This window comes from Mesocricetus auratus, unplaced genomic scaffold (assembly GCF_017639785.1).
Source record: "Mesocricetus auratus isolate SY011 unplaced genomic scaffold, BCM_Maur_2.0 Super-Scaffold_100029, whole genome shotgun sequence".
Lineage (NCBI taxonomy): Eukaryota > Metazoa > Chordata > Mammalia > Rodentia > Cricetidae > Mesocricetus > Mesocricetus auratus.
Window position 1 is genome coordinate 18898907 of NW_024429210.1, and position 22579 is coordinate 18921485.

The window sequence follows — 22579 nt, forward strand, 5'->3', positions numbered from 1 at the left end:
TGAAATTTTAGAAAAACCCCAGTCAGAGGCCAGCAAGATTGCTGTGGGTAAAGGAGCTTGCTGCCAATCCTGTTTGATCCCTGGAACTCAGCACAGTACAAACTGCCCCTGACCCCCACAGGCACAGCAGCACATGTACACAAAATGTTTGTTTAAAAAAAAAATGTTTGGTAAACCAGAAAGGGGTGGGGACGAATTGTAACTGCAAGTTTTTGAATGCCAGGTTATTCTGATTACCTTTAAGCAAAGAGACTAGAATTTTAACAGGGTCTTAAAAAGATCAACACTCTGTAGTAGGTAGCATTTTCCTCAGCAGGTTCAGTCAGTCAGTTGATCCTTTTGTCTGTTTTTATACCAACTTTTATAGAAAAGACTACAATTTTCTACATTTCTCACATTTATTTTCCAAGTCTTGTTCAGACTGCTCTGTTACCTTTGTCCAAGATACTGCCTTTGGGCTGTGTCAGGCCAGGTAAATCCAAAACTACACTAGTACCCGTGTCTGTCTTGCTACAGCAGCCACGCCTTTAAAAATCAAGTTTCCAGTTGCCCACAAGGCTTTCCATATTACCCTAGTCTGCTGCCACCTTTCACATGCTAGCTATCCTGTTCACACATGCTCAGTTAACTACGATATACCCTCCCTCGGAAACCACCTGACAGCTCACAGCTTACTTGCTGAAGGCAGCACAGCCAGCCTGGCATCTTACCACTGCACTTTCTGCTTCTAACACTGCTCCTTGGGCTTTCGATGGCCCCATGAAAGCAGGGACCCTGTCAGTCCGGTTGACTATTATATGATTGGTATGTTTCATGCTTAGCACAAACAGTGTCTAGTGAGAATGAAAGCATACACTATCAACTAATTTCTTTCTGTGGCCCCGCTCGAAGAGAAAACATCCAATTATTTGTTTTATTATTTCTTTATTTGAGTTATGTGAGACAGGTTTGTGTAACCTAGGCTGTCTTCCCATTTACTGTGTCATTGAGGATGACCTTGAACTGTTCCTGGTGCTAGGAGTATAGGCATGCACCACCATACCTGGTTCTATGCAGAAATTTCTGCTAAACTGCCTTCCCTCTTTTGCTCTTTACCTGTTTAAAATAATAATAGTGAGCTTATGGTTGCATTTAGAAAAGCAGGTATTTGCTTGAAACTGTCTTTGAGGATTAAATACTTTATTTTTAAGAAAATGTGGGCTTCTGTTTCGCTAACTCTTCATATTACTTATTAATAACTTCTTCTTTAAGTTTCTCTGCAAGCAATCGCCTCTTTAGTAATGTTTGTTTCTCCTCTGCTGTCATTTCTGGCTTCTCTGTCATTTCCTTAAAAAAAAAAATGGCTGCAATTAAAAGTTAGCTTCATATATCTAAAATTCTCGAATGCTTTAAAAGAACAAAAACTAAGGGCATTTTCGGTAAAATGTTTAGAAGTCAACAACCAAATTTCTTAGATCTCTTCCTGGAGAAGCACTAGGAAGCATGGACAGAACATTGCAAACATTCGAAATGGCTAACATAACACAGACCACTAACCCTAAGGAGCTCAACCTGGGAAGTCAACAAAAATATAATGAAATAATTATTTTCACCTCACAGAATTCTCATCTAAATTGTCCCGAGAAGACTTACCAGCTGTCTCAGTATCAGATGATTAATTTGAGTGAATCAAACAACAAAACTCATTGGAGACTTTCTTGCAAACTAAAAACTTCCCCCGGTCTGCAATAGACACATTAAAGCTAGCCATACCTCCACCTCCCTGGTAGGCTTTCCCTTTTGCTCAGTATTCTGGATATGTTTTGCCCTCATATCCTTTCTCATGGACATCAGCTTGTCTCTCTTCTGCTTGAGATAGTGCTCTCGTTGCCGTAACTCTTCTGTTCCAAGTGCTGACAAATTCTGGTTCAGATAAGAGAAGGAAATGTCTATATCAAGTCCATACAACACGTGGCAAAGACATGTACTGGATCAGTTCCAAGATCCTAACAAAAACAAAAATGTGACTGACTGCATGGCTCACTGTGCTTGTGCACAGTAGGTTAGCTCTTACTTACTGCTATTGGTCCTTCCATGCTTGAGTGTTCTAAACCAGGGATCTTCAGACCTTTCTGTGGGAGGGAGGATGCTTCAGGCAACAGCTCCATCTTTCTTCCCATGGGTTGTACTGACTGATTAGCAAAATGCACTTTAACTTCTGGCAGTAAACAGTGAAACCAATTAAGATAGTATAACTTAAAGAACCACACTATTATGAAAAACAGATACTTAACAAATAACATCTTTGGTTTCCAAACTTGCTTCTGAGTATGTGACTATACACTTAGGGAACAATTTTGAAACCGATTTTCTGTCATATAACATTAGCTGTCAACAGCAACGACTTGTTTTCTATTACACTCTGAAAATAACTACCAATGCACTAAGAAAGTGTAACCATTTCTAAAGCAACGAGAAACTGTAAAGCACATGTAATAAAAGCATTCAGTACTTTAACATTCTAGCTTCTTCTGTAGTCTATTTTCTATAAGCCTAGCAAGATGACTTAAAAAGTTTAAGTCTCTATGATTTAGAGGAGGAATTACAGAAGGTCTTGACCACATGCACACAGCACACAGTGGTATACATATACATACACACATACACACTCAGATCTCTCGGTCTCATGTACACACACACATAAATAAGTAAATCATCATTTTTGATGGGTGAGGCTTAGGAGATGGTTCAGTGGGGAAAGTGCTGTGAGAGACAAGAACCCTATTCTGGATCCTTGCACTCATTGGCAGAGGACATCAACCCCAGAGGCAATGGATCTCAAAGGCTTGCTGGCCGGCCAGCCTCGGCAGTCGGTGAATTCAAAGTGGTGAGCAACAGAGAAAGTATATAAGCCACACATGCACACCAAAAAATAAAAAGGTAAAACATTTTTAATGTGAGTACATGGTCTATGAATGAAAACAGTGAGACATGGAAAGACTTACATTAGAATGATAGGAACAAGTAAAATTATGAGGAATGATCATGGTACACATCCCAAAGGATTAATAATCCTGCCAGGTGTGTACAACCAGACAAACTTGACAAGGATCACTTTAGTACTGCCAGGGATACTAGAAGAAATCCTTTGCAGGCCTCAATAAAAAGACATATTAGAGTGGCACTTCCAAGAGTCTAGGCAGAAGCAACAGAACCCAGTAAGTTTAAACAAGTTGTTGCTAATATTGAGATTAAGTTAGAACAGCCATTCTCCCTAGAGATTGTTTTACTAGACTAGTCTTAGCACCTCAAACATGCAGCCCCAGAAATGGCAAAGGAAGGAGCTCATACACATGTGTCAATCCATGCACTTTCTCAGACACTCCAGGCTTTCATATGTTAGATGTAGACATGCACTCTGTCAAGCTGCACAGAGGAAAGTATGTGGAACCAAATCACCTTTAGCTTTCCTGATTATTAAAGGAAGGGTTAGGAAGCCTAACAAAACATCAATCCATCTCTGGCAACGCCATCAGAAAACATGCTATTATTTTTAGTGGGAACCAAGAGAAGGTGGGAACAAAAGGGCACAAACCACAAACGCCTTGATTCTTTTAAAAGTAGGACTTCTTACTAGGGTCCCATCACTTTATATGAAGTGATCCCAAAACATCAGACAGCAATTGTACAATACCCTGAAAAATTAAAGAACATTTCTTTTGAAGTTATCTGCCACTTGCTTTGCAGTTGATGTGTAAACTATTTTATGTGGTCCATGATGAAATTTTGTCTTTGGTTTTACTTATTTAGAGACAGTATCTCACTATGTACTGTCTGGCCTGGAACTCATTGTGTAGACCCTGCTGGCCTCAAACTCTCCGAGAGTAGTATCCCTCTACCTGGCACGTCTGGGATTAAAGTGCACATTGGCTTGTTTTATTTTTGAAAGAGAGTATCATGTAACCCAGACTGGTCATGAACTCTCCATCTGGCCAAGGATGGCTTTGCCTTCATCTCCTGAGTACTGGAGAGAAAAGTGTTACTCTGTCCACTTGAAGTTTTCACTTAAGTACTACAGAGCAAGTTTATTAAAATTACATCACATACAAGCTTTAAACAATGGAAGTATACAGAAACATGGAAGTATACAGAAAACCAAAATTAAATCTAGGTCATACATATTATCCTTCTGAGGTTTTTGATGAATTTGAAGACAGTTATGGTTATGGTTTTCCTTAATTATGATAAAAGTTACATACAAACTTTAGACTCACAAAGATAGGATAGATGATAGAATTTTTTTTTAGATTTTGCCAAATGTTAGTGGACTAAATATTGTTAACTATATATAGTTCTTGCTTGAAACTGTTTCAATATATATACTTTTACTGTGTTAAAACCTTTTTATTTAGAAAGATGATGATGGGGGATGTCCTTCTGTATGCTGTGAATATATGTTTCTCTTTTGGATGATGAATAAATACTGATTGGCCAGTAGCCAGGCAGGCAGTATAGGTGGGGCAACCAGACTAAGAGAATTCTGAGAAGAGGTAGTTGCTGAGGAAGCAAGAAATCCGGGCATCACTGGATAAACCAAGAGCTCGTGGAGATACACAGATTAATAGAAATGGGTTAATAATTAAGAAAGAGCTAGCCAATAAGAAGCCTGAGCAATTGGCCAAATAATTGATGATACTAATATAAGCCTCTGTTTATTTGGAACTGAAGGGTGGCAAGTCTAGGCAGAACAGAAACTTGTCTTCACATTAGAGCATAGAAAAATATCTGCAGCAAGAAGTGTTGTATACATGATTGAGATGAACTCATTTCAGCTTAGAAACTAGAACATGAGAAAAAAGATTACAGTTCCTTCAAAACCAATTAGTACTGCAGTAAACTAACAATAAAGGGGGACTTTGACAATAGGAAAGATATCTACATTTCAAAAAAACATTATTAAAGGCCAGCCAGTACAGAAGAAAATCGTATTTAGAGTCAGGGGGCACATTTCACTACTTAACACTTGTAAAGTCACTGTCTTGAATTTATTATTTGGGAAAAAAATGAAAAATAAGGAACATAGTGTCTACCTCGCATTCTTTATCTTTTTCAATTGAGAAAAGACATGTAAAACCATAGAAGTCCATGAAAAAATAAAAGGAATCATGATCATGATTCACTTTCTGTTGCAGTTACTTGTTCTCCTATACAGTTTAAGAGAATATTCAAGGTGGGTGTAATATACTGACCAGGCTCATCTGCTAGCGTTCCCTTTAAGGACATAACTAATAACTAAACATCCGGAGAAATTGGCTGTCTCTTATTTTCTAGTTCTAGCTTAAGGTGATTTTTTAAAGTAATTTTCAATATTAACCCTCCAAGTTAGCTTCCAGCTCACGAATACAAATGTTACGCTGTTGAGATTGTACAGAAGCTGGATGCTCCCTCAAAGAGAACTATCTGTTACTCTCTGGATTCCAGCTTCTCCTAGAAATGTGGAAATGACATTCACTTTCAGCTACCTATTTTCTACCTGCAAACAAAGTAAACTGGGAAGAACTTTTAAGTGCCAAAGTCACCAAGGCTTTTGAGGGTTAAATGTGTTCGGAAGTGCAATGTACTCTCAGGGTTTATAACACAATGTACTCTCAGGGTTTATTGTAAAGTGCAGTACACCTCAAGCTTACCTGCAGATGGCTGTACAAAAGGTTCACCATCTCCTTGGGAATTACTCATTTTTGCAGCTTCACTAGTATACACTGGCGGTTCTTCCATTTTAGCCTCTGATGACTTCAGGATTCCGTAACACGATTTAAAAAGGGGGGAAATTTTTTTTAATGTTGACCAACCAATAATTAAGGGATCCAAAGATGTTATTTAAAACATTACTATGTACAGAACTAGAAAATGAGCAAGTTTTCCCAGAATTTTAAACATGTTAATAACATTTTATAGCTCCTACTTTCTTCTTTGTTGTTGTTGTTTCCAGACAGGCTTTCTCTGTGTAAAAGTCCTAGCTATCCTGGAACTCTGTAGACCAGGCTGGCCTCGAACTCACAGAGATCCATCTGCCTCTGCCTCCCGAGTGCTGGGATTAAAGGCGTGCATCATGCCCAGCTAGCTCCTACTTTGTTAATTTTTTAGACTTACTTTGATGTGATTTTGCCTGCATGCAAGCATGCATGTATGTATGTATGTATGTATGTATATTGCATGCATGCCTAGTGCCCACAGAGACTGGAAGAAGGTATCATATTTCCTGGAAATGGATATTCAGATGGCTATAAGCAACTGTGTGGCACTGGAACAGAACCTGGGTCCTCTGCAAGAGCAGCAAGTACTCTTAACTGCTGGACCATCTCTCCAGCTCCTATACCTCCTACTTTTTGAGGAATTATATTCTGTTTCAGATCATGCAGTACTAATGATAACCGACGCAGTAGGATTTACGATAAAGGAAGAGCTATGCTGAAAGCCATGGTTGCTATTTCAACATAATAAAAGGGTCAGGAGAACAAGGAAAGTAAAAATTTTCTCTTTTCTTTATTGAAAACTAAGGGGTTTGTTTAGTTAGTTAGTTAGTTAGTTTGGTAGAGTGAGCATGGATAAATGAAAAAGAACTCTGAAGAGCAGGAGGAGCTCTGAGGTGATCTGAAGGAGAATGGCTCCCATGGGTTCCTGTCTGAATGCTTGGTTTGGTTCCAAGTTGGTGAACTGTTTAGGAAGGATTAGGTGTGGCCTTGTTGGAAGAGCGTGTCACTAGGGGTAGGCTTTGAGGCTTCAAGAGCCCACACCAGGCCCACTTTTGCTCTTTGCCTGTTGTCTATGGATAAAATAGACACCCAACTACGGCTCCAGCACTATGCTAATCTGCCTGCCTGCTGTCATGTTCCCCTCCATGATGGTCATGGACTCACCCTCTGGAACTGTAAACAAGGTTCCAGCTCTTTTTACAACTTGCCGTGTTCATGGTGTCTCTTCACAGCAGTAATAAGGACGAGCTCCAGCAGAGGGCTACTATGGACTTTATAGAGAACTCCTTAGTACAGTGTATCAATGATATTACCACTTTTGATGTGATGCTGGGCCTTTCCCATGAAATTTAAAAGATAGGTTGCTGGACTAATTATATAAAGTGAACAAATTTAAACTGATAGAATTCTGAATCTGGGTGTGGAGCGAAAGGCTAGGGAGTAACCTAAGACACATATATTGAACATATGCTGTCATGAGCTACAGCCCTGCCACCAATAACTACTTTCTAAGAACTTATAAAGTATACTCCTATAAGAAAGCATGTATTGAGCCAGGCATGGTGGTACACACCTTTAATCCCAGCATTTGGGAAGCAGGAACAGGCAGATCTCTGAGTTTGAGGCCAGCCTGGTCTACATAATAAGGGCTACACAGTAAGATCCTGTCTCAAAAAGCAAACATAAACAAAAAATGAAATGTTCTCTTACTCAGCTGTGAACTCTGAAAGCTGCAATACTGACCTGCCAGATAGGATAAGCACTCTGGTGGAACAGGCATGACCACTATGTTTAAAACAACTGCTTTCTGATTGGATCTGAGGCCCAGTCCACGGAGACTTCATACCTGGTACAATAAACTCCCTCCAAAGCCCACAGCTGGGGAGGTCCTGGTGCAGGGGAAGCTTCCTGCTGCTGTTGTACAAGATGGGCAGGTTGTCAGATCCCACCCACCTGTTAGTGCTGCTCTCTCAAGTCACGAAGGCATGGTTGGTTTTGTTTTTTAAGGATTCATTTTGATTTTCTGTGTGTAAGTATTTTGCCTAGAGTATTTATGTACACTGTGTGTGCCCGGTCCCCGGAACTTGAGCCATGGACCGTTGTGAGCCATGTATGGGTGCTAGGGACTGGACTTGGGGCCTCTGCCAGAGGAACAAGTGTTCTAAACCACTGAGCCACCTCTCGAGCCCTGGGGTTCTTTCTGCAGTGGGCAGTATGAATGCAGAGGTGTGTAACTGGTCCAAGTACTGAGAGTAAGTGACTGAAACAACATTTCTATCGTACTGCATCCCACCCGAGGCTCAAAACATCACAGAAGACGGGGCAGGAGCAGAGGGTGGGAGAGAGTGCTATGAAACACTGTCTTCTACATGACATGACTGATGACTCAGGAACTCTCAGCAACTGGTCACTTCTACAAGTCTTGCACAAGATCAAGTCAATATTCCTGCATCAAGAGGGAAAGGCTCATGAGGCCCCAGCCCTAGCTGAGGGGCTACTGCTGGGTGTCATTTTTCTTTCCCAGTGGTGTAGCAATAAGGAGCCCATGATTCAGAAATAGCCCCACACAAATGCACATGTAAGCAACCCTAATTAACTCAGGGGATCATAAAAGCAAGAGGGGGCTTCTTAGGAAGAGGGCAATGAGGAGAATATGGTCAAAATACATTATATACATGATAAAACTGTCAAATAAAATTTTTAAAAGAAGGGACTGGGAAAATGGCCCAGTGGGTAGTTACTGTCACACAGCATGAGGACAATGGTTCGCAGATCCCTAGAACAGCACATATAAAAGCCAGGTGGGCATGGCAGCTAACCTTTAATCCCTTGCATACAAGATGGAGATGGTATTCTCTGGGCAAACTGGCTAAGACAGACTAGCCAAAACAAGAGAATCTGGGATCAGCAAGAGACCCTGCCTCAATATAACATGGAAATTTTGAGGGAGCCACCTGACACCAGCCTTGAGGAAGCACAAGCCCACATGTACATGCACACCCAGGCTTGTGTGCTTACACACATGCAAACATGCATACATTCACACAAGGCACACCTAGTACCTGCACCAACCAAAAGGAAAAGGTATTGTCCATCTTTTAAAAAACAATAAAATGTAGAATATACTCTGACTTGCCAAGAAACTACGACTAAATGTAAATGTTAAGAGTAAAGGACAAGTATAAATTCAGCAAGAAAGGCAATGCAAACCAGATACATTCCTGCACTCACACCCTGCAAGCACCTGCTTTTTCCGTTTCCTTTCTTCCTCCTGGTCATATTCTTCTTTTGATTTTCTGAAAAGTGAGAAAGTTTAAAATAAATCTGTGCTGTTTCATTTTGGTTTTCGAGACAGGGTCTCACTATGTAGCCTTGGCTGTCCTAGAACTCATTCTGTAGACCATGTTGGCCTTGAACTCACAAAGAGCAACGTGCCTCTGCCTCCCAAATGCTGGGATTAAAGGCGTGCACCACCACCCAACTGAAAAGTAAATTTCTTCATCTAAGAACAAATATGCATCATGTTAACATGACATTATTATAGTTTGGACAAGGTGTTTTATTACAGAGATGGAGAACAACCACCTCCACACACCTGCTCTACAATCACCTGTAACACACAGCAAAATACAGCTATTAATAGTATGTGGGTTTACTAATGAGCCCTAGCAGAATAACGATCAACAGATTTGAAATCCTAAACCTTTTATTTTGTTGTTGTTAGCATACAAATGAGTGATCTAAACCCACATTTCAATGGCAAACTCCATTAGGAAATACTCATTCTGGCCAGGAGTAGTGGGCACATGCCTATAAATTCAATACTTAGAAGGTAGAGGCAGAAGATTCAAGAATTTAAAGTCATCTTCAGCGATAGTTCAAGCCCAGCCTGAACTACAGAAAACTGTTTCAAAAACAAAACTACAAGCTTTGAATCTCTTAGAAACATTATACTCTTCCTGACAGGAGCGGTTTCCCCTCCCTCTGGTCTGTCCAGGGGCACCTGAGCTAACACAGTAGTCCTGCCACAGCCACTTCTTTAAGTAGTTGAGAGGTGCTCTGTCTAGGAAACAGCTGAGGCCAATTATCTCACATGTTCATAGCTAAGCTTTAGAAGCTAAAAATCTACAAGTACTAACCCGACCGAAATGGTTTGTGCTGTGTCTGCCCTAGTTGGAGGAACCCTAACCACCCTGCTAAGAGTCAGGAATTAGCCACAGTACAGGAAGAAGACAGGCTACAGGAGACACCACTTGACAGTTCCAGGGTAGCCATCAGTCAATGCAACTAGTCAAAACTACCAGTTCTTGAGACAAATACCCTTCCCTTTGCATACCTGGAAACTCAAGCGCCCATCTGCCTCTGCCACATGGCAGAGTCTGGCAGAAAAGAGCTATGTCCACCACCCACACTTCTGCCTCAGTCCCCACAACCACTCACATTCCCTAAAATTAAGCTCTAAGCTTTGGAACTCCTGTTACAGTTTCCCACTATGTCCATCTTTCTAAACAGTGACTACAGACATCCTTTCCTCTAAGCCAGGCACATTCTTGCAAGGTTAAAAATTACATGTTACTATGGCTCCTCCCTTCCAAAGCTCCCACAAGAGAAAATAATGCTCACTAACCTTTTTTGGTTAAAGGGTTCACACCCCATGTCAAGCATCTGGTTGAGATGGGAGGAAGTGACTGGCAAGATCTTATCTGAGATCAAGACCTCCCACCTTTCCTGTGGCTCCCTATCACTCCCCAGCTGGGCAGCTGGGACAGGTAGGTACACATAGATGCCCAGACTCAACTTTGCAACAGCAGTATGAGTGAGTGACCTCTAATATTGAGACATAGCAGACAGTGAGAATCGTGCTCAGCCCAGGTCATACTCTAGTTACCCTCCCCATTAATCTGTGAGGTCTACTGCAGCTTTTTCCATTGGCGGCTAGTTCCTTAGTGCTATGGTAAAGGCATGAGTGTAGCGAAATCCTCTCAACCGGAACTGATCCAGGACATTTTTCTACAATTAAATATAATACAACATAATATCTAAAATAAAAATCCAAAATGCTCTAAAATAAAAAGCTTTGTTTGGCTTATCAACAGAATCCTCAAAAGGTTTTAAATTGGGGAATGTTTGAATTCCAGGTTTTTGGATTAGGGATGCTCAGCCTATTTGTGATCTGTGCAAGTATCCCAAAATCTGAAACACTCCAGTCTTATCATTTGGATAAGTTACATTCAAGCTCCGTTTTCAAAGCTAAAAAATAAAAAAGTCATGTTGGTCTTGCTGGTTGGTCATATTTCCTAGGAAAAGTTTATGTCCATTCAGATCATACAACACTACTAACAGTTTATTTGGAAGCAGTGGAGGCAACTCACCTGAGGACTTCCCTCAGGATTTTCATCTCTTCCTGTTCAAGGTCACTGACTACATCGGCACCATCAGTTAAGCAGTCAGGTAACACACCTGTTCAAAACCAAACACCACACAGAAGACTGTCAACTCAACTGAAAACACTTCTCACTGTTCTGGTGCATCAGGTAAATTAGTTTACAATTTATCACTTACAATTTTTTTCAAGCCTTCTCTTTTTAATTGTCTTGTTTAACTTTCTCACATTGTAGCCCAACAAAAACCAGTCACAATTTTAGCTAGAAATATTTCGCAGTTAAAACTTGTGTTGACTCTAAAATAGCAATGACTGGGACCAATATGTAGCTCAGTAGTAGAGCCCTTAACTAGTATGCATGAGCCCTGGGCTAAATTCCCAGCACCAAAAAACAAAACAACAACAACAAAACAAAACAAAAGCTGGAGCGATGGAGCCATGTCTGTACAGGTAAAGGCCTAGCGTCAAGCCTGGTGACCTGAGCTTGAGTCCTGGAACCCACATAGTAGAGAGAGATCTCTACAATTCCACAAGTTGTCTTTGTCATTCATATGCACATCATGTCACTGTGTGTGTGTGTGTGTGTGTGTGTGTGTACCTGTATCACTATTTGTCTCTCACACAAAACATTTAAAACTTGAAAGAACTGTGTGGCAATAAAAATAATAGTCATTACAGTCTTCCATTATCACACAATATCTACTACTGATATCACTTAGCCAGGGTTAATGAAATGCTTTTAAGGGTGAACCTTAAGTGGGAAAGTTTACTAAAGAAAACGATGTATGTTAGAGGACCATCAGATACCTCCATTTGAACTGCAATGTTAGCGGAAGGGCCCTGCTTACTGTGTGTGTGCAATGACAGCAGGTGCTCAACACTGGGGATATGAAATCAGTGACACTGTCTCTACCCTGGAATCATTTGTTCAGATACTGGCAACGGCTTTAAGTCACCAATGTGCTACTACATCCCTTCTTTCTCCAGTAACTCCAAGTCTGTACAGTCATCTGGCAACCATCACATAAAGGATGGACCCTCCCTCAGTTTAAGGAAGGCAAGTAACCCCAATCCTGTGCATTAGGGCCTGAGTAGAAGGCTCAGAGGGCTTGCACAAAATGCTGTCTTACCTGCCCTGCTTGAGTCCCTGCATCATAGTGATGGACTATGATACAGAAGTTAAGCCAAATGAACCCTTTTCTCCCGTGTTGCTTTGGTCATGGTGTTTCATCTCAGCAATGTAAACCCTAAGACAGAGACTGTAATGTCTAACTGCTTATGCCATTTTCATTGGGATATTCTACTCTTAGCAGTCTGAAGCATGCAGCTTACATACAAGCTACAGAAGTATTTGTTCCCTTTTAATAAACATGGAGTTTCCTTAAATGCCAAACTGAAATACCAGAGTCCACTAGTCAAGTTCACTGTTTCTTTTATCAAACCTTGTTCTCTCAAAACAAGTGTTACAAAGATAAAGCAACTATACATCCCACAGACCAGATTAAACCTAGTTTTGATAGAGAACTTTCCATACAAAACAAAGCACAAAAAAAGAAACCCAATTTCATTTACTTAAAGGAACCCCACTGTTTCGCACTGTTTGGGGTCGGGATGTGTTCTGACCCCAACTCGATGACCAGCTGTGGAGAGCAGCTTCACTGTAAAGCAAGGCGGCTAGTGGCTCTCTAAAGAGGAAGGCTTGACTCACACAGCCCATAAAACATATACAGCATTCTGCTATCTGTCTCATAGCAACAGAAGTGCTGCTTGTCATGGTTCGGTGGCAAAGGTGCTTGCTGCCAATCCTCTTGGCCTACATTTGATTCCGCTCTGACCCCTGTCCTCTGACCATTGCATGTGCACCACGGCACATGTGCTCCTCCCCTCAAAACATAAAGCCCTATTTATTGCATTCCCTTAAGGGCAAAAAACACAACTGAAATGCTGCTCTCATATCTTCACAAAACAACCAAAGGGCAAGTCTTGCTCCAAACTAGTCAAGTGCTGGTCCCTGTGTCCCAGGACCAGCAGCTTAAAGATGCAAAGGACTAGGCCCTACCCCAGCCCGACTAGGCACAAACTGGAGTTTACCAGTTGACTTCATGCTTACTGGAGGCTGAAAACCATTTCCTACTACTAAAGTCTTAATAGTGACAAGCCAGAAGAGTAGTCCCCTGTTCTCAACAGTAACCACAGCCACTCAAAACACTAAACTTAATACAATGGCCTGACAGAAAAGCAAGTCTCAAAAAACTAAACCATCATTCAATTCTCGTCGTCTTTTGTTAAAATGTCACATGCCAAATTAGGAAATATACATCCTTCAATCTTTGACATTAGCCAAAGACTTTCAAATGTGAAATAACTGCATAAAAGGAATAATAATTAAAAAAAGGAAAACAAACTTCCAAAAGCATGCACTTAGTACTTAAAGGCCTGACTTCAATGCTTTACCATTCCTCTCCTGGATTATCCGGATGGCTTGAAGCTGCATCTCAATGTTCTTCTGGACCATCATTGCTTTAAAGATAGTAAAGTCCTCTGCTGCCAGCACGGGCTGCAAAATGGCCTGTGGGAGGAAGTCTGGGTGTTAAAGGAAGGCTCAAGTTTGAAACTATTTGCCCCACATTCAAATCACCATTTCCACTGAAGAGCAGCACATTCATGGATACTGTATCAGTGTCATGGTTAAAAGACTCACATAAGATAAAAAACAATATGTATCCCTGGTTGGCCTCAAACTCCTAATTCTCCTGCCTTGACCTCCCAAGTGCAGGGATTGCAGGGTGTATATAGCTACACCCTGATAAGATTTTTTTTACAACCTTTAAAATAGGGTTTTCAGAGCTAACTCACTCAACCCCCAGACCCCCAGGGGCCAGGCTGCCTCCTTTCCCAAACCAGCCACATAATGGCTTCCAACCCATCTGTTAAGTCCAGTTCCAATGGATCTAATGTCCTCTTCTGATGTCTGCTGGTTCTGCACACGTGGTACAAATGCACACATAAAATGCAATCTTTTGTTTTTATAAAATATAATCTTTAAAAAGCACCTTTGCTTCTGAATAAAACAAATTATAGTAACAACTGTCTCTCTCACAAGGGCACTAAATGAATTAAGTAAAATTTTATGATCTGAAAAGTAAATGTAAAAGTAATTGTTCTGTTCCTGTTTAAAGTTTTGTTTTCATTATTTGTAATTATGTGTCTGTGAGAAGTGAGATCTCCTGGAGCTGCAATCACAGTTGGTTGTGAGCCACCTGATATAGGTGCTGGGAACTGAACTCAGGTCTTCTGGAAGAGCAGTCTGTGCTCTTAACTGCTGAGCTACTACCTCTTTTGTTGAAGTGTTCTGGTCCTTTAAATACTTATTGAAATTGATAAACTGTTAACCCAGCTAAGAAAGAGCCAGTCTGGGCTAGACAGTGAGTTTGAGGTCAGCCTAGACTATTCAAGACTCTATCTCAAGAAACCACAGCTATCATCATACTTCAGAAGTTTATGAAGTTTAATCCCAGCACTCTACAGGTAGAGGCAGGCGGGTCTTGGTGAGTTCAGACCAGCCCGGTCTACAGAGGGAGTTAAAGGACACGGTTCAAAGTTACACAGAGAAACCCTGTCTTTAAAACAAAAAAAGAGCTTATGATCCCATTATGATCAGATATAAAAATGTAAGAGAGGCTATCACTATTGATCTTAAAAACATAGAAAAGAGCCAGGCGGTGGTGGTGCACGCCTTTAATCCCAGCACTCGGGAGGCAGAGGCAGGTGGATCTCTGTGAGTTCAAGGCTAGGCTAGACCGACAGCCTCCAAAATAATACAGAGAAACCCTGTCTCATAAAACCAAAAAAAAAAAAAAAATAGAAAAGATAATGGAGAAATACGTAAAACTCTTTACCCACAAACTTGATGACCAGTGTGACAAAACTCATAATAAGATGATATGAAGTCTATTCATTCTGTCTGCTTAAAAGGTTAATTAATAATAAATAACTGTACAAAGCAGAAATCACAAGGTCAAGATGGTTTACAGGTAAAACCTACCTCACATATGAGGAAAAAATTTTACTACCTCTCTACAGCCTCTCCCAGAATAGTGAGGCAGAGAGAATACCTATTCATTCATTTCCTGAGACTACTGCCACCCTGATTACAAACCAGACAAGATTTAACAAGAAAGGAAAGCCAAAGAAAGGACAGAGATGCAAAAATACCCAAAAGAATTTTAGCAAACTTAATTCAACAATGTATAAAAGGAATTACATAACAAACTGGAAATTTCAGCATTTGAAAATAAATCACTTTATCAGCCATCAACAGACTAGAGACTACCATTTGACTATCAATATATATGGAAAATTAAGAGTCCAAAAATAAGAATATAACAATGTAGGTCCCAAAACTAGGAATGTAGAAATATAGGAATATAAAGTTGTAAGCCTTCTCAGCAACTTTGGGATTAACTATTAACAGTGGGTTCCCTTGCTTTAGGACCTACAGCTCTGTCAGCCTCACAGAGCTGAAATGGCTCTCTGCAAACTGAGGGTTAGCTGTTTAGATACAACCTCAGCCAGCCACTCATGACCAGGAATTTGACGTGAACTGAGTTAACTTTTAAATGATGAGATGTACGTGAGTTTTGGTTGTGCATTGTTCTGTACTCTTCCTGGCTACACAAACCTGGCAGTATCAGGGGGTGCAGAGTTTCAGTAAACACCATCAGAAAATGCCAGAGATAAAAAAATGAACCAGATACAAACACTAGTTAAGCTGAAAAACCCTGTTAATGAAAATTGTAAAAAGCAATTTGCAACTGAGTTTTACCTCAAGATTGTAAAAATTCTTTTGTTTATGACTAATGCTTGCTTCTAACTATAAAAAGGAGAGCTCAAAAATCTTTCAATTGCCAGTTTCAGAAGCCCAAACTCTAGCTGTGGTCACAGCTATAACTGATATACTTTTGTGCCCAGCAGAGATTTTTTTTTCCTTTTTCTTTTTCTAGAATAAAGCTTGCTTCTGTTTTAATAAACTTTGGTGGTCTGTCACCCACCATTGCATGAACCCAAATCCAACAGGAAAGAGCCTTTGACAAAAACCTAATACCTATTCATGTTTTGTAGACATTAAAAAATTGGGTGGGTGGTGGTGGCACAAGCCTTTAATCCTAGTACTTGGAAGGCAGAGGCAGAGTACACACATACCACACACACATCCCCCACAAGTTTTTACAGGTTATATATAACAGAAAAGTGAGCTGTTAAAAGGTGAGCTAGATAAAAGCACCTTTATAGAGCCTGACAACCTGAGTTCAATCCTTGGAGAGAACTAACTCCACCACGTTTTTCCATGAGTGCCACTCACACATGCACACACACAAATGCAAAAGAAAAACTATCTACGAGAGCCGTGGTTCTCAACCTTCTGAACACTGCAACCCTTTAATACAGTTCCTTATGCTGAAGTGACCCTCCAACCATAAAATTATTTTCATTGCTAGTTCATAACTGTAATTTATGAATTACATGAATCATAATATAATATCTGATATGTGACCCCCAACAGGGTCATGAGCCCCAGGTTGAGAAATGGTATACTAGAGGGATGTACTTTTTCTTTTTGGTTTTGCTTTTTTTCAAGACAGGGTTTTACTGTATAGCCCTGGCTGTTCTGGAACTCACTCCATAGACCAGGCTAGCTTCAAACTCAGAGATTCACCTGCCTCTGCTTCCTGAGTGCTGGTGTTTAAGAGTGTGCGCCACCACCCAGTTGTTTTTTTTTTTTTAAGGGGAGTTTTTTTCTGGTGTGTGTGTGTGTGTGTGTGTGTTTATTATAACACATCACCTGATGGACTGTTTGCCTCTTTTGCTGGCTTTAATACATGAGCATGCCAGACCTAATGAAGACAAAAACATTCTGCAAATCTCCCTTAGCAGCACAACTCAATGAAAGCAGCAGCTAGTCTAGAAAATCAATACCAAACCAACAGAAACAAAAAATACCCCTAAACTCCTCATGCTTCTTGAGCTGGATTTTAGGCACCCCAGATGGCATACTAGAACCCACATTCTAATTTTCATGTGTGAAAATGAAATTACTGCAAAGCAGTCAATAATGTGCTTCAAGATGCCTTTCGGGAACACTGACAGGCAGGCCAAGGCTGGCTCACTGCTGCCATTCAGCAGCTGCTAACTTAGAACTTGTTCTAGACACAATAATGCTAAGGAACCCATGACCCTGGCCTGTCAGCACCCTAATCAACCACCAAAACAGAGACAGCTATTTAAGAAGTGATTCAGTTACTTAGAGACCACTGAACACTAGCAGGCGTTATACTAAGTATTTGCTATACATTGTCACTTAAAGCTTCACTAAAACCCTCCAAGGGAAATACTACTGCTTTTTCACAATGTGCAATTGTGTGTCTTTCAAGGCTGGCTGAAAGATGGTGAGCAGAGACTGGTTTGCAGTTACACCTGTGCGACTCCTCTGGGCTAAGAAAGGGGCGGTGGAGTGTTGGGGAGAGGGCTGTTACGTTTTAGAGTGAGGAAGATGGTGTAAACAAAGCAGGTGCTTATGAGGGGCCCTGACGGATGACAGGATACAGCACACCACAGAACCTCGGCAGCACACAAAGACCAAAATGGAACCGATAATGACATAACAAGCAATCGTGGCCATCTTGCTAGACAAACATAGGGATTTAGTAGAGAACAGTAAACAAAGAGCTTGTAAGATCGCCATTCGGTAAGAATGACAGAACCCTCTCCTGAGCCTCCATGCAGGGACTTCCAGGTGGACTGCTACTGATGTAGCTGCAGACCTAGAGTGGCTGTGCACTATTTCTCTGCTTAGTTTCTTCATTTATAGGTGGGAGCTAAATGGTACCAAGAAGATAAAGTGAGACATGTGTATGCATATGTGTGCATATGCATGTATGTGTGTGTGTATGCATGTGTGTATGTGTGCATGTGTGTATGTGTGCATGTGTGCATGTGTGTATGTGTGTGTATGTGTGTGTGTGTGCATGCGTGTGTGTGTGTGTATGTGTGCGTGTGTGCAGATAATACCAATAAAATGTCTAAAGATCAACTAGGGAATTGAGTAAGGTGGTTCACCCTTGTGAGTTTGAGGCTGGCCTGGGTTACACAACAAGTTCTTATCTCAAAATAAAGAAAAGAAAAACTCCTTTAAAAAGCTTATCAATTCACAAGAGCTCTCCATAAGCATTATGTATCTATTATGCACTCAGCCCAGCAGTGCAGAACTAAAGAGACAATAAAAGCAGTTTCATGAAGGGTGAGAGAGATGACTCAGGAGTTAAGAGCACTGGCAGCTCCCGCAGAGGATCCAGGATCATCCTAAGCACCCACATGGCAGCTCACAGCTAGCTCTAACTCCAATTCTGGGGGATCCAAGCCTTCTTCCGGCTTTCATCAGTACTAGGCATGTACACAGGATACATACACACATGTAAGTAAAACACTCATATACACATGAAAATAAACAAAAATAGTTTCACAACTAGTGCCCAAAACTAGAAACTGCATTTGCTACAAATAGAAAAAAAGGGGACTACAGAATTATCAGAGTCCTATAGAAATGAAACCATATCAGGATAAATTCTGGGATCTTAACAACTATGACACCGGGACGTTTGTTTTTAATTCCATCAGTTCACAGTCTTTCTTAAGGTGGCTAAAAATGAACATACAGGTGATGTTTCCTCCTCACACAATGTCTACTTCGTTGATGTAGAATATTACAACTCTTGTACCTCCACAATCAAACACACTAAATGTAAAGAAAGCCCAGGAACCATGAACAGAGTAACACAAACGTGATAACCTGTGATGTACGTGTCTTTGCCAGGGGAGAGGTGCATGCTTCTTGAAACTGATCTTCATTAATTCCAATTTCTTTGAGGTAACTTTCTAACAGCTTTTCAACCTAAAAGGAAAAGGTTTAACTTTTAGAAGTTACATAGGAAAAGTCTAAATGACATTCTGCCTGTTTAGATGCTCTTTGTAATTAACAGAAACACTATTATATAAGACATAGAAGTAATAATGTCTTTCACCAATAAACTAACAACAGAAAGGTTTTTTTTTTTTCCTTGCCAAGAATCACATGGAGTTTAATTTCCTCTACTAGAGGTAGGCCAGGCTTATGGAGGTGAACATGGTACAACTCCTCTATCCAATGCCTTTTTTAAAATCCTCAGAGGCTCTTAAAATTCCTGAGACAACTATGAGTAAGGGGAGAAACTGCCTAGAGGCACCAGCTAAATAAGAATTAAATTACAAATTAAATTACAAATGAAAAATCATGACTTAAAGTCTAAGACAGAAAAGATACAACATCATTTGAAAAGATGCTCACAGAGACCATGAGCCTGAGAACACTGTCAGTGCACTGGAGCAGCATGAACTGTGATGCTGAAGAAGTCAATGGAGGCTGCAGAGGACTTGGCAGTAAGAGCAGCTGCTGATGTCCAGAAGACCCAGGTTCAATTCCCAGCACACACATGGCTCCCAGCCATCCATAACTCCAGTTACAAGGAACCCAACCCCCCTCTTTTGACATCTGTGGGCACAAGCATATACATGGTGCACACACATGCAGGCAAAACACCCATACACGTAAAGTAAATAAATCTGAAAAAAAATTAAATAATTTTAATTTTAGCATTTTTTTTTACTTAAAAAGACAAGTGTTATAAACTACCTCTTAGCCTTTAATCCCAGCACTTGGAAAGCAGAGGCAGGAGGATCTACGTGAGTTTGAGACCAGCCTGGTCTACAGAGTGAGTGCCAGGACAGGCTCCAAAGCTGCACAAAGAAACCCTGCCTTGAAAACAAACAATCAAATAAATAATAAAATGCCTCTTAAAATCAGTGAAAAAAGCCAGCTATTGTGGTGCACACCTTTAGTCACAGCCCTGGGGAGGCAGAGGCACAGAAATCTCTGGGAGATTGCGGCCAGCATGGTTTACACGGTAAGTTTCAGGCCAGTCAAGGCTTCATCTCAAACAAAACAAAACAAAAATCAGCAGCAAAAATACTCACTAGCTCTTTGTACTCTTGATGAATTTCTGTATAGGTCAATTTGCTTTCTTCTTCATCATCGAAAACTAAATTAAAAGAGAATAGGACAGTGAAGGAAAACAAATCATTTCATTAAGTACAAACATAAAAATGGACTTGCAGGAGCTTGCTCTTCCTTCCTACCATGTGGGTTGTGGGATCAGACGCATGAGTGTCTTCCCAGCTCCCTTGTCTTTAACACTTATGTACTTGTCGCTTTCTATGCCAGTGTTTACATGTGTGTCTTCTCAAACATCGAGTTTCTGGCCCAAGGTAACTCAACAAATATTGAAATATTGATACCACAAGTTGTCTAAATTAATCTTTAAATTGTCTGAAGTAGTGAACAGCACATTGACGGCCGACATCGGTGAAGTGTTATCTGGAGTGTTCCTGACGTCACATCACTGTAGGATGTCTGTAAGCCCGAGTTTTGCTTCTCTGTTACTAGCGAGATGCACCCCTCTTGACACGAGGATGGTAGATAAGCTATGCCCACCCCCTTTCCATTGAGCACTTAGTCTCAGTGGTGTACATGAAATCAATGGGTAAAAGAATCTCTTATGAGTTGGTGACCCACACCTTTAATCTCCGCACTAGGGAGGCAGAGGCAGGTGGATCTTTGAGTTCCTTTAATCTCCGCACTAGGGAGGCAGAGGCAGGTGGATCTTTGAGTTCCTTTAATCTCCGCACTAGGGAGGCAGAGGCAGGTGGATCTTTGAGTTCGAAGCCAGCCTGGTCCACAGAGTGAGTTCCAAGACAGCCTCCAAAGCTAAAGAGAAACCCTGCCTCGAAAAACCAAGGAAAAAAAAGAATCTCTTGCAAAGGAGGTCAGGCTTCTCCCAGGCTTCATCAATCTTAACAGCATTTTAAATTCTTCAAAGGGATACAGGTAAATTATTTGCTATTTGAACCTCTTTAAAAGTTACCTGCAAGCCTGGCGGTGGTGGTACACGCCTTTAATCCCAGCACTTGGGAGGCAGAGGCAGGAGGATCTCTGTGAGTTGAGTGGGTTAGAGTGAGTTTCAGGACTGCTAGAATTGTTTCACAGAGAAACCCTGTTTCGAAAAACAAACAACAAACAAAATAAAAATAAAAAGCTACCTGAACTGGTGTTTGAATTTTAACAGTTAAAATAAAATAAAAGGCTCCGTGATCAGACAAAATTCTTTCTTTACGAGATCCATGGAATCTCAGGGACAAAGAAATCTTGCAAGGCAATTCAGGGTAAGAACCATCTGTTAGCTGAATCTCAGGCAACCCGCATGAAACCTAGGAACCCGTGACCCTTTCAAGCTCGTCAGTTTATCTGGAAAAGTTCCCTGCAGCTTGCACTCACCCCAGCTCTACCACACTGATCTTTATAAGCAAGTCTGACCCGTGTAACCTACGTCACAAGTTCAGAGGACTGATGGATAGTGCTATCCTCCAAGTACTGCCTAGGCAAATAACCACGATAGAGGTTGGATGTGACGTCGTTTGCGGTCCTTTTCTATGAACAGAGTTCACTTTGTCTTTACGATATGTACTCGGGTATGAAACGATCAGAAAGCGGAGACGCTGATTCTTTGAAAGTATTCCACCTTTACACGCCTCGTTTGTTAGAAAGGTCTTCCTCCCCACCGCATGCTTTGGTTCTGCTGGAGGAATCGCATGCCTTCCTCTGCAGGTGAAACGGCCGGAGTGAATTAAGTTTTCGTTACATAGAATGAGGCCACAGGGTAACGTCCCAGGGGTCAAAAGGAACTCGAGGAAAAGCGACACTTCTCCCAAGTAACTGGGGAAGATGCTGGTTACTCAGACAGTCCCCTTAGGAACGCGCAGGGTGAGGTGGCAGGCCGAACACCGTACTGTGTGCTCAGGTCATGCGATGAGGCCGGAGGGCAGGTCTCGATGCCCACTTGCAGGTCTGCAAAGGAGCCCCCACCCCACTACGGGAAGGGACGAATGCACTTCCTTCTGCAAAACTAACGCTAGGCCCCGGCGCACAGCGGCAACGGTGATACGCGGCTTGTTCAGGGTCTGGTTTTTTTACCTTCGCATTTCTGCTCCACAAAGTCCAAGATGGGGATGGACCAATCCGGGCCCCGCAGGAACCCAGCGATGCTCTCCACCACCCATTCCACCTCGTCCTCTTCTTCCGCAGCCATCCCGCCCGCACCAGGCGACACGGATGTCTAGGCCAGATTCCCCCCGGCCGCTCGGACCTTTCGGCCGCAGGAAACCGACCGAGAATGCGGGCAGCACGGCTCGGCAGTCGCCAGGCCCCCGGGCTAGACACTACAAACCAGTTAACGTAAAATGGTCGCTATGACAACACACGCAGCGGCCCGGAAGTGAAGCCGGACTCCCGGGCCTGCGAGCCTGGAGGGGGCGGGGC

At 41.6% G+C, this 22579-nt stretch overlaps 1 protein-coding gene across 1 annotated transcript; it reads right to left on the reverse strand.

The window, feature by feature from the left end:
* Positions 1-907: 907 nt before the first annotated feature.
* Cfap36 (cilia and flagella associated protein 36) lies at positions 908-22519 on the reverse strand. Its single transcript, XM_005070351.4, has 10 exons — positions 22235-22519; positions 20182-20246; positions 18962-19063; positions 13570-13684; positions 11105-11192; positions 8977-9028; positions 5667-5769; positions 2058-2197; positions 1753-1902; positions 908-1326 (listed from the first exon to the last, which is right to left on the reverse strand). The coding sequence occupies exons 1-10, from the start codon at positions 22347-22349 to the stop codon at positions 1225-1227; spliced, it is 1032 nt and encodes a 343-aa protein (XP_005070408.1). The 5' UTR covers positions 22350-22519; the 3' UTR covers positions 908-1224.
* Positions 22520-22579: the final 60 nt, after the last annotated feature.